General features: G+C 34.4%; 1 protein-coding gene across 1 annotated transcript in view; it reads right to left on the reverse strand.

Annotated features, from left to right (window-relative positions):
• Positions 1-318: 318 nt before the first annotated feature.
• LOC149544519 (vesicle transport v-SNARE 13-like) overlaps positions 319-13,815 on the reverse strand; it is a 67,594-nt gene continuing 54,097 nt past the window's right edge. Inside the window, exons 4-5 of the mRNA XM_089795174.1 lie at positions 13,416-13,586; positions 319-885 (exon numbers count right to left, since the gene is read on the reverse strand). Coding sequence (XP_089651300.1) covers positions 733-885; positions 13,416-13,586 — 324 coding nt within the window. The 3' untranslated portion in view covers positions 319-732. The remainder of the gene's footprint in view (positions 886-13,415; positions 13,587-13,815) is intronic.

Consider the following 13,815-nt stretch of genomic DNA (forward strand, 5'->3'; position numbering starts at 1 on the left):
CTTAATACGAAGAGAATAAAAGCATTAGGAATTTTATGATTTGAAGAATATATTTTGTGATAATCTTGGAAAGAATATATCTGGGCGATGTATGTGTGTGGAAAGAGAATATATTTGCACGTCGTATTGTCAACTAGTTTTTGCAAGAAACATTTTCATGCATACTTATCCAGCACGCTGCCATAAGTTGAGGATATGTGGTTATACTATATCTTGAACGGCAGCAAAATACAGATGCATATAAAAAAAGTCAGGATGCTTAACTGTAGGAATAGCTCCAAGAAAGCCAGACCAATAAGAGAGATTAAAGGCTTGGCATTCTTTGATGAGAAAAAATGAGCATTGATATTAAGAGACTTCCAAATAATTTTTTGGTTGCAAACAAATTATATTTGGTTTCTACTGAGTTCAGTTTTAAACTCTTCCCCTTGAATGATTTTTTTAAAAAACTACAGGTCTTTTATATGGGTGACTCCCAATGAGGACTCCAATCGTCACATCATAATTAGCGACGATGTTGAAAAATTGGCACACTATATACGAGAAAAATCATCGTGGTATTCAACAAGACAGAATCTAAGGTTGCCAAAACCTGCAATCCACACATTACATATGATGAGATAGCCCTAATGATTTGAAAACATAACATATTATATTTTACAAGAAATATGTCACGGGTCGACATTGAGCACAACAATTTATTCTGAATCAGATCAAGCAGATGACCTTTAACTAACGAGAAATTTTATAATATGCAATCAAAATGATCGCAACAACAAGGACGCTAATAAGTCCACCAAGAATCCATTTGTTTCGGCTCATTCTCCTTGTCATTGACGTCAATATCTTCCTGCTCTTGCCTATGTAGTCATCAACACCATGAAGCTGCAACATGCATCCAAGTAGACATGCATTAAATCATTCATCTGTACACAACCCCTAAAGAAACTCTCCAGTCCACACAAGAATGCAATGTCAGTACTGACACAGCTCTTCAATAGAAGAAAGGAAAAAAGAAGGAAAAAAAAGGAGGAGAAAACAGGGATACCAAAAAAGAGAATTCTAAGTTTAATTGATGCTTGAAATTTTCAAAATAAAACTATGCAATATATAATATGCGTGGCATATGCATAAGATATAATTGTAGGAATGTGCTATGGTTATTACTGAAAAGTAGGAAGATAAAAACAAAGACTTTAAAATGAAGTGATTATAAAATATAGAAACAAAGCAAGCAAGCAAAATAAAGGAAAGCTAATATTAATGAAACTCAGGAGTAGGAAATACAGGCAAAGGAATAAGCCTAGGCAAGCAACGAAATAAATAACCTATTGCTTAAAATAGAAGAGGAATTAAAAAGACATTAGACCATTAAAACTTGTCAAAGGGGTTGAGCTCAAACAGTTAAAACCATTCAATTCTCATTCTAGAGACCCACGTTGGAATTCCCGAAGTGAAATCTAGTTTGGAAATATAAATACCGACTCGGATTATTGTAGTTCATAAATAAAGTTCATATGTAGATTGTCATATAATGTTATATCTAAGTGTCTCTTGGACTTTACATGTCAATATTTAAATTGAATTAATTGCTGGTATCAATGGTGAACATGAGGAAGCACCCCTTGTGGCTTCTAATGGTATGATATCATCTAAATATCCTATCTTACCAATCAAAACAGCAATAATTTCATTATTAAAAAAATAGAATTAGTTAATAATTATATTAGAAGCAATAATTAATAAACTAACAAAGGAAGTGAACAAAAGAAGTACTAGGATTAAACAAACATGAAAGTAAACAACACGATGATCACATCAAATTAAAAAATGGCAATAAGAATGGTGAAGCGGGAAAAGAATTGAGCATAAAAGAGCTGAGAGAATGAAGAAAGGAGTTGTAGATAGAAAATAAGGTAGAGGGTGAAGAGAATGTAAAGGTGACGAGGGAAAGAAGAAGAATCGAGGGAAGAAAATGGATGTGAGAGGTAGAAGAGGATATGAGAGAAGAAAATAGCGCAAGGAAGAATGGAAGGGATTGCATGAATGAGTTAAATTAACAAAAAGGGAATGCTAGAACTCAATGTCACATGCAAATCACTAATTCTATGTGTTGAGTATTGGACGAGATTGTCAGTTGGAATTGTTGCCAGATGGTTGTTGACATGTAGGTTTTCTCATTGATGTCTGCATGTGTTCATAGCTTTCATATGAGTTAGACAAACTATGATTTTGTGTGTTAGAAGCAGTTGAGAAGGACAGTAGGAGCAGGGTATGGCACTCCTTAGCATGCGAGCTTGGATTTATGTTGCAAAGTGAGTATGGACATTATGGCTATGATCGCAGAGTTTATGTGCTGATATGAGAGAGTTACGGTTGATTTGGTGAAGCCTGGTTACAAACCAGTAACAGACAATTATGCCAGAGGTAGTTTTTGTATTTTGAGTATAATTTGTCGGCAAGAAGGAATCATTGTATGCGAGGATAAGGCTATTACGAAGTAATTGGTAAAATACTTGCTTGTTATTAACAAAGACCAAAAGGTCTATATATACAAATGAATGGAACGATGTTTCCTTAGGAAACAGTCGTAAAGAATAGAAACTTTCTATTCTAGCTAAGAGTTATCTACAGCTAACTAAATATTAGAAACATTCTAATATTTACAATAGATTACAAATAGATTACCATTAACTAAAAACACACATTTATCTATTATCGTAACATCCTTTCTTAATGGTTAATCTATCCACAACACCAAGCTGTCATCTGAATTTGACAAACTTATCAGGACCAAGAGGTTTGGTGAGAATGTCTACAGTCTATTCTGTGGTAGGAACATAATAGATAAACTGAATTTGACAAACTTATCATTCACAATCATAGACATTTATCTATTATCGTAATACCCTCCCTTAATGAATAATCTATTATCATAATAAAGGCATGGTATAAGACTCGGTCTAGTGCATGCTTCGGGATTTGTGATTCATTAGGTTCCTGCTGTGTTGGCTGCTTGCATGTAGCATCTGGATAATTGCTTCTAGGAGCCGATTGGAAGGTGTAGCGTGTATTACAGATTGCCAAGAGTTAATTATGGATCTTGGCGTGTATTTTGACATTTGTAATTGTAATATATTTGTAATAGGTATTGTGTGAACCTTAGAGCATTGGTTGGTGTAATTATTTGTGCACTGGACAAGTCCCAACAGGCCAGGCCAACCTAATTGCTTATATCTTGTATAAAACAAAGTAATTTCCTTGGTTGTAAATTGTAATGTATGGTATAAAACATTTATATGCAAGCCTTGATGATTGATATCAGGGCGGAGATGATGTTTGGTGAGATGCTTTAATAAAGGTACGGCTGGAATCTATAATCATTCCTTGTGTACTTCATTGGAACTGTAAAGGCAATTGAGGTGTGTCATTCAATCAGTTCATCAAAGGTCTATTTAACCTTGATCAGTTTGGGTAGTGAGTCCTCTTGAAGGTGGCTTTTACTTGCACCCTTCTAGCAGTGTGCTCAGGCAGTGAACCTTTTGTTCTCCATCAACTTCTAGCAGGGTTCTGAACCTTTTAACAGGGGTTTCATCCTTAAACAGGGACTGATGTACTAAATGCTTTGTATCAATTCCTAACAGGATCACGTCTCCTAACAATTACATTTTCATATCTGTGCCTAATCTTGTGGGTATCGTCCCCACTGGAGTTTCTCTCTTAACAGGGTTTTCCTTGAGAACAAAAATCTTGTCTTATGGTGTTGGCTTATATCTTGTTCATAACTTCATACTGTTTTGCATTGCTATATCTTTCATTGGTGATTTGGTCAAGAAGTTTAAAGTTAATGGATATAGCACCCAACTGACTGCCCCCCAGCTCAGTTGTGTTGTGAGGATTGTTATTCCTAGCACTATGCTCCTAACATATTTAATTAACAAATAATCTGAATTACTAAAATGATTTGCATTATAAGTTAGTTGCAGTTAATTATACAGATAAATCTCACCCACACAAGAACTCTACCCTTGTTGAAAATGTCAAAGATATAACTAATACTCTGTGCAACTCTAGAAGTTGAGCACAACGAGGAAAATTGTTACAGAAGACCAGATAAATCATAAAACAATTATGGCATGACCCATGATCAGAGGTAGCATAGTGTAGAACTCAATGTCACATGCAAATCACTAATTCTATGTTCTTGACATTTTTATTAACAAATAATCTGAAACATTAAAAATGTTTTGCATTACAAATTAGTAGGAATTAATGATATTCATAAATATCATGTCACACTAGAACTCTACCCTTACAAACAATCAACAACCTGCAGTAAATCTAACTGCACCTATATTCATAGTAAACTTAGATGATGGCATATGGGAGGCTGACTAGACTCTGGGAAGATAGCTGGCCAGTTTAAGGGATATACAACTATTTAGAAGAGCAGAATAATAATCGTTGAAAGCATACAAGGAGGTGATTAGGGCAGCCAATTTGTAAGAGGTGCACAAACTTTAGGAAAAGGGTAACCTTTAGGAAAAGACGTAAGCTTGAAAGGGTCACAAACTTTAGGAAAAGACGTAACCTTTTCCCTCCACCATCAAAAAAATAAGGGGACATCAATGAAGTTGAGAAGGAGGCGTCAAGGAATGAATGAATTCAGCAGAAGAATTGAAAAATAAACCTGAGTTAGAGATTAAGAACAGGGGTCTATAATATTAAGAAATGTAATTGGTGCACAAGTATTATTGTATTTATTTATTTATTTCAACTTAAATGTGACAGGAAGCTTTTGAAACTTAATTTTTAAATTGTTAATCTATCAGGAAATATAGAGTTTGCAATTATTTACCTAATCTCCATCAGCAGTTGTTTTTGGAATCAATACAAAATGTTTTGCGAATAGGAAAATGCAATGGTACTAGTCTTTCCTCATCGGGTATGCCACCCCAAAATGGATGGACTAGAGGTCTTGTCATACTTGTGGGCCAGTGTGTCAAATGGATCAAAGGTTCATTCCATGCCTTTGGGCCAGGTTGAGGAAGACAATCCCTCAGCAGCCTATCAAGCTTTTCCATTGGATTCCTAAAATGGCTGATTATGGGAATAAGTTATGAAATAGATATGAATGATTAATCCATGATATTAATGCTTTAATATTAACTAATATACCTAAATTCTCTAAATTGGCATTATAATTATGTAATTTTATTACAGAATTCTCTTTGTAAATGAATTGAAATTTGTTGGAATTGTTCCTTTTGGGCAAATCAGGTATATTCTTAAAGAGGGTATTACAATTGGTATTAGAGCCTTAATCCTGGCAGCTGTTAATTCTGTAACTTGTAAACATACTGATCTGATAACAGACCGGTCTGATCTGATATGGCATGATAAAAATTGATCTAAGTCTTTGCATTGTTCTCTTAAAGATATCAGCGCCAATCCTTGTGTGTTAGTTTAAAACTAACTTAAACTCCTTTGTTTTGGTTTGTGTTTAAACTTATTAATTTGATGGAAAGTCGCCGACTTCTAGAGGTTAGGCAAAATAGAATTTGGAAGAGAAAGGACATGTCCCCTGATTTCTATATTGTTTATGGTACTCCCAAGTGCATATCTCTTATGAAGCGAAGACAGTTTTCAAAATTGTATTTCTAATTCAAGACAATACTTTGAAGTTATTCACAGCAAGCTACACGAAGAGGAAGAAATTAGAATCTAAATCTTTGATTAAGTCATAGAATTTGCAGAAACTTTACATGGTATCAGAGCTCTAGCAGCTTCTATAATTGTTTTATTCTTTCTTTCTACTACCCCATTTTGTTTTGGATTATAAGGAACAATATACTCCCTCTTAATTCATGTTTCTTTATAAAACCTTTTAAACAAATCTGTGGTGTATTCTCCTCCATTATCAGTTCTAAGAGTTTTAATTTTATGTCCTGATAAGTTTTCATTTAATGTTTTGAATTCTTTAAATCTCTTCAGGATTTCTTCTGATTCTTTGCATTTTAAGAAGTAAATCAATGTTTTCCTAGATCTACGAACAAGATATAGTACCAGAATCCTCCAAGAGAAGGAATAGACTTAGGTCCACATAAATCTGAATGAATTAATTCCAAAACATTATTTGTTTTTCTAATGCTATCATGAAATGGTCTTTTGGTGTTCTTACCAATAGCGCACCCTTTGCATATGCTTGAGTGGTCTTTATTTAATTTAGGTAAACCATTAACCATCTTCTCCATAGTTCATAAGGTTTTGAAATTTAGATGCCCCTAATCTTCTATGCCATATTTCATTTATGTCTGCAGCTTCAAGAATTAAGGCTTGAATAGGTCGACTAGATTCTGAATTTAATTCATACAAATATCCTTTTCTCTAACCAATCAACTTCGCTTTCTAAATTGAGGAGTTCTTTGCCCAAGTTATTACTTTACCATCCATGAATGCAACATTATGCCCATCATCTTCAAGTGTTGTACCCAAGATTAGATTTCTTTTTATTCCTAGCACGTAAAGTACTCCTTTAAGGAGAAGAGAATTTCCTGATTTTAGTTTCAAGGTGCAATTTCCAATTCTTTCAACGGAATGTGTTGAATTATCACCAACGGTAGCTTCGCCATTAACCTTTTCTGATATAAAGTCGAGTGCTTCTTTGTATCCGATTATATGTCTAGAAGATCGACTATCAATTACCCATGCTTCACTTGAGATCTCATTTGATAGTGACGAATACAATACACAATTCTCGGGATCATAATTATCTTCTTCCTTAGTAACATTTGCACAGTTTACTTCTTGTTTAGAATTCTCAGGACAATTAGATCTCTAGTGTACAAAATTTTCACATCTAAAACACTTTATCTTGGATAGGTCCTTCTTGGGTTTGTCATTCTTTTGATTTCCCTTTTTCTTCTTGAAATGCTTCTTCTTGCCCTTATAGGAGTTTGTATTAAGAACATGAAGTTCTTCATCTTTTGTTTTCAGTTTCCCTCTTTTCTTCAATTTTCAAAATTGTATTTCTAATTCAAGACAATACTTTGAAGTTATTCACAGCAAGCTACAAGGAGAGGAAGAAGGTAGAATCTAAATCTCTGATTAAGTCATAGATTTTGCAGAAACTTTACATGGTATCAGAGCTTTGATAGTCGAACCTAGGCTCTGCAAAATTCAATAATCAAACTTTATATACATCTAGCATCTATCTCCTATCTTCAATGTCATACACAATCAAACCCGAGGACAGGTTTGATGGGAAAGAACATTTTGATGCCTGGAAATTCAAAATCATGATGATTCTTGAAGAAAATGATGTAAAACAATTTGTTGATTTAGCATCCAAACAACCTAATATTGAACCTCATAAAACTATATAAAGTAAAGGAAATAGAAAAGCCATTCAGATCATATTAGATGGAGTAAAGGACGAAATTGTTTTTGTTGATGGAGTAAAGAATGAAATTGTAGATTTTGATATTTAATCAAAATCTAGAATATTATCTTTAGGCAGAAGCCTCTTGTACTATTGTCTATATTCAAAACAGAAGCCCTCACTCTTACCTTAGAGATAAAACTCTTTAAGTATTTACTAAGGTTAAACCCAATATAAGTCATCTTAGGATTTTTGGGTGCCTCATATATATCCATGTTCCAAAAGAAAAGAGAACTAAATTAGAACCCTCTGGGAGGACAGGTATTTTTGTTGAAGTATAGTGAAACATCTAAAGCATATAAGATTTTTATACCTGGACAGAAAAGTATTGAACTTAGTAGTGATGTAATTTTTGAAGAAAATTTGGCATTCAAAAGAGCCCTAAGTTCTGAAGAACCTTCTCCTTTACCTAGTTTTGAAAGAATTACAGACTCTTAGTCTCAGAGGGAGAACATAGAAGAAATTGAAGATGAAATTCTAAATCTAAATCTTGGATAAACTCAAAATTCAAAGAATAGACTAGTTTGGGCCATTAAAACAATCCAAGAAGCACAAGACTTTGCCACACCTTCTGGAACAGTCAGAGAAACTAAAAGACCTAAAAGATTTTCTAGTTATACAACAAATATGAATGATTTGTCCAAAATAGAACCTACCAATCCTTCAGATGCTATTGAACATACAACTTGGAAAGAAGCTATGACAGAAGAATACCAATCTATTATGAAGAATGATGTTTGGGAAATTGTTCCGAGACCTAAAAAAAATTTGTTGTTTCGTCCAAGTGGATATTTAAAATAAAGCATGCTGCTAATGGTAGCATTGAGAAATATAAAGCTAGATTGGTAGACAAGAATTCTGTAAAATTAGAATACATTTGCACTGCAAATTAGACAGCAAACATACTCACCAAACCTCTATCTAGAGTGAAGATAGACCACTTCAGGAGAAGATTTGGTATGGTTGAATTGTAATCCATTTGTATTCTTTAGATTATTAATAAAATAATTTTATTGTCAGGCTATAGACTATTATTGGCTCCACCATTTGTATTCATTATTTAAGAGGTGGCGATCTTTGAGATAATGAACACATGTATAAAAGACATTATGAGAGATGATGATTTCTTAGATAATGTGCTAAATAGTAGAGTTCTATTGTAAGATCTAGATGAGTTCAAGATCATATTGTGATGTAAAAATTGCTCTATCTAGAAGTCACAATTTGGATAAAGGAATAATTTTATTATTCTCCGAGGTTTATCCTATATTCTGGTAGATCTTAACTTGGGATCATGTTGTGATATAGGAATACCAGTATCTATGAGTCACAACTTGGATAAATAAATAGCTTAAATTATTCTTCAGATATTATTCTATGCAATATTGTTATTCTTTGCAATACTGTTATCACTAGTAGCAGTGATTTGTCATATCACAGGTTAAGTAATATGACATTGTATCATGTGTTCTATGATACCACATGCTAAGAAGATTCAGATAGATATAGAGTATCAATTCTTGCTTGCTCATCTTTATTGATGTTGCTAGATATGATATCTCTCAGTATGATTATCAAGTTAAGAGGAAGAGTTAATTCTGTAACTTGTAAACATACTGATCTGATAACAGATCGGTCTGATCTGATCTGGCATGATAAATATTGATCTAAGCCTTTGCATTGTTCTCTTAAAGATATCGGCACCAATCCTTGTGTATTAGTTTAGAATGAACTTAAACTCCTTTGTTTTGGTTTGTGCTTAAACTTATTAATTTCATGCAAAGTCACCGACTTTTAGAGGTTACGCAAAATAGACTTTGGAAGAGACATGTCCTTTTCTAAGGACGTGTCCCTTGATTTCTATATTTATTAAGGGTAAGGTTGAAGTCTAAGAGCACACAAAGAACACAAAATAGACTGCTCCTTAGACAATACTGCCCATATACAACTTGCAGAAGAGAAGACAGTTTTCAGAATTGTATTTCTAATTCAAGACAATGCTTTGAAGTTATTCACAGCAAGCTACAAGAAGAGGAAAAAGGTAGAATCTAAATCTTTGGATTAAGTCATAGAATTTGCAAAAACATTACACCAGCCTATGGGAAAACCCTACTTTCACCGTGAATTTATTGGGATTGTAATTGTTACTTTTGGCAAAATCAGGTATATTCTAAAAGAGGGAATTACAATTGGTATCAGAGCCTTAGTCCTTCCAGCCTGTGGGGAAACCCTACTTTCACGGCCATTTGATTGGGGTTAGTTATTCAACCCCATTTTTAGTAAATCAATATTTTATTCTCATCCCATATATCTCTTTTTAAGTTAACTAGTTGGTGTAAGATGCCATCAGTTGCGCCAATTAATGTTAAAATTCAACATCATCCAAAAGTTGATACAAACATGGACTACTCTTCGGTTGTACAATCCACAACTTTGATGTTCCCATTACAGAACATATCTTCTCATTGGCTAACTTCTTACAGACTTCTGGAGCCCTAGGAGTTTAAAAACAACAAAAATTATAAAAAATTGGGGGAAAACTATTCAACTCCATTTTTAGTAAATCAATATTTTACTTCCATCCCATATATCCCTTTTCAAGTTAGCCAGTTCATGTAAGATACCATCAGTTGCACCAATTAATGTTAAAATTCAACATCATCCAAAAGTTGACAAATACATGGATTACTCTTCAGTTGTACAATCCATGACTTTGATATTCCCATAACAAAACATATATTTTCATTGGCCAACTTCTTACATGCATTAATCTTCAATTTTACAAACCATAACTTTGATATTCCCATTACAAAATATATCTTCTCATTGGCTAACTGACAAAATTCTTAAGCCTAGGGAGTTTTAAAAAACGGATAAAATCAAGTATGTCACCATTACACTTCCTATGTTTAGGCCATGCATCAACTAAGTACTTGGTGATTGAGACGACATTTACATCAAGAGCTCTTCACAAAGTTGATTTGGTACCTTTTGCCTCAGTGCTATCATTTTCACGTGTTCCTTTTTGTAATGAAATATATTGCTCGAGAAGAATATAATAATAATATGCCAGCTTCAGGGGGCATCCTCCTCATCCACTTAATACTCAAAATGATGATAATAACTAATAACTAACCAACAAGAAGGCAGGCAGGCAGGCATAGACAGACACATGGATAGACAGTATTGTATTGTGCCTCGGATACCACCTAGGTCAACTTAAGTACTTAAATACAACTCCTAGGACCAAGTAGAAATCTATGATTATAATAATAATTACGTAACTTATTAAGAGTTAGGGAAGCCACAACCTGACTACTCATAACATAATGCATGCTATAGGGTTAGGGGCATAACACTAGTTCATGTACGCTTAGTGTATGTTCCATGTCTTACCTGTATTTGTGTGTCTGCTTTGTGTCTGATGTGTTTTCAGCATGTTTAAGTATATTTTATGATTACTTTATGATTACTAGTTATGAAAAACACACTTTCTGGTAGTTTTTCCAAATTTTCAAAAATCCATAATCTTGCATCTGTAATTAAATGTAGAGGCTTGTTTTAGACAATAAAAGCCTTCCTGCAATCTGAGAAAGTCCCCTGGCTTATTTTCCTCCTCACTCAACTCAATAAGAAATGATTTCTTCACATCCTTTGGACATAAATGCCAATAAAGGATTGTTGCTAAAGTTATAATAAAGGTATAGTTCACAACTGGACCCCTTAAAATAGACTCCATCTGGCCGCAAACTGAGCTTTGAATTTTTTTGCTAGTTTACTTCCCACTTAGAGTCAATCACTGACTTACCTTTAGGCAAGGTGACAACTCCCACACATCATTCTTGATTATGGAGTTGGGCTCCTCTGTCTGATATCTTGCTAAACGTATTGACCAACTACATTTCACTAAAGTTCTTTAAGGTTTCTAGGTCTCACTGTAATCTAGAAAGGCACTCTTTGAACTAGCGGATTCTAATTTGATCATTTTCTCATCAGAGATATAAACATAAATAAACAAGATAACCAATACTTAATGATATGCTGCTTAAGGCTCCTCACCAACAAATGCCTCCTTTGGTTTCTTGTTCCTCAACACATCTGGGAGGAGACTTGTTAAGAATAAAAACAATTATAAGACACACATCTAACCAAAGATAGATGAGTAGATCTAGATAATGGGGCACAGGTTCGGTTAGCTCCATCATGGACCTGTTATCCCTTCTTGATTCTTGCTTCCCTGTGATAAATGTCAAAACTCATTTGGGGAGTAATTTGCATTTCTGGATAACACCTCATGTCTTCTAAAGATTTGATTCTAGCTCATCCATAAGCAGGCTATACACTACCACTGAGGATTACCCAACAGCCATACCCAGCCATACCAATCTCATATCGAAGGGGAAGATTAGACAAATATGTCATCCATTGTAGCTAAAAATTTGCCTCGCAGAAGAAGAAGCTCTTAAAGTTCTTCAAAGATTTGATGGCAAAAGCTCACTAGAAATTGTATACATTTGCAGTTTCAGTTTTCCCAATACTAACTAAGAACCAATTGCTTACTCAAATCCTTCAATGTTAAACCAATTACCCTGAGAACATTAACTTTATTTTTTGAAGTGACCTCCATTATCACCATCAGTTTTGCTGGTTTATGTTAAGGGACATTTCAAACATACACTGTTTCAAGAGATTACTAATCTCTTTCTGCATAGTACCAGAATAATTATCTCAATATCAGCATGAATGCCCTTCTGCAAGTTATTTGGCACATCTTTAGACATTTTGCTGATTAAAAATCGCCATTCTTTGACCAATATCATCAGGGATCAAAAAAGAAGGTTTAGCCTCCTTTTTGGTGGTATACTTCTTATATGTTAGCCAAAAATCTTCTGTAATGATTTCTTTGGCATCTCCTCCACTAAAGGTTGCTCATTTTTTGTGCCCCTGCTAGTAGATCTTCTGCACCAATAGCAGCACATTATCATACACCTCATCTTGTCTCTTAGGAACGCTGGGCTGATCCTCTTTGCTGATTTCCCCAATGAGTGGGACTCTAGTGAGCTGACAAATGAATCCAATTTCAACAAAGCAGCAAAGGGCACAATATGTTAACCAACAAGTGCAGCCTGCACCATACGTGTTGGATGACACATGACATTGAACAATAATATCTGGTATGATCTTATGGTAAGGTTATTGTACTCCCAAGGGTGCATAGCAAGTGGGATGTTAGGTATCTAGATACAAGTGTAAATTAGTTTACTTTTTATCTATGGGTAGAAGCTACCTGTACCTTCATTATTATTCATATGGCATATTCCCTCCTTGGGCACGAGTTTGTGTTATGTCACCGTAAACCCATCTACCTCGAGAAAGGAACAGTACCTATCACCACAGCCATACATATCTTGTCCAATGTGGTAACGGGCTTTAAGTGACTGAGGTTGGTCAAATTGTGTCGGCGGTATGAATTTGAACAATAATTCATATGAAACATTATCTGGTAAGAAATGAGTGAAGGCCATCTCAAGGATGGACACAGTGGGAGGGTCGGGTTTGTTACTTTCTCTAAAGACATAAGGAATGTTTATTACACTAATGTTGCCAAACTAAACCATCGTGCACTTCTAGATCTTGATAGATTTGTGAGCTTAAATATCATATCACGTGCTTGTATTTCAAGTGCAGAAGACAGTTCTGCAAGACTTTGCTTTGAAACACAAATTCTATTGTAGAAGCACCAAACATATATGACCATTTAAAAATTTGTTATATATTTGCCTAACAGATTTAAAATATTGGACTTTTTTATTGCAAGCCACATGTACACCTAATTTTCTGAGGTGAAAAAATTTGTACTTTTGGTTGAATTAACTATGAATGGATAGAAAATATATGAAATTTGTGACACAGCAACGCAAAATTGTATCTGACAAAAAAGATTTTGGAACAGTTTAAAAAGGGGTATTTATACCGTATCATGTGTGTGCAAAAGCGTTTGTCGCTGCTGGTGCAGGTCCTGAAGGATGGAAACCCCAAGGTCTTCTGTTTCTAGTATGGTTCTCCTGCTCTCTTTGATACGATCAGTAGACTGGTTAAGCCTTTCTGTTGACATCAATAATCTCCCCCTTTGATCTGCTGATGCCTGAATCATAACAGAGCAACATGCTAATGTAGTGGTTGAAAATTGAAAAGAAACATTTCTCGTAGAAATACTTCTACATGTTTCTTGAAAATAAAATTATATACGGGCACAAAGAAGTAATGTGACAAGTAACAACCTTAGCAGTACCCATAAAGCATTAAATCCCATCCGCATAGTGGATGCACATAAATAATAGAATTCACTGTAAAAATCAAAATTATAGACTTGA

This window comes from Cupressus sempervirens, chromosome 8 (assembly GCF_028749045.1).
Source record: "Cupressus sempervirens isolate cs-2001-9-10 chromosome 8, ASM2874904v1, whole genome shotgun sequence".
NCBI classification, from domain to species: Eukaryota; Viridiplantae; Streptophyta; class Pinopsida; order Cupressales; family Cupressaceae; genus Cupressus; species Cupressus sempervirens.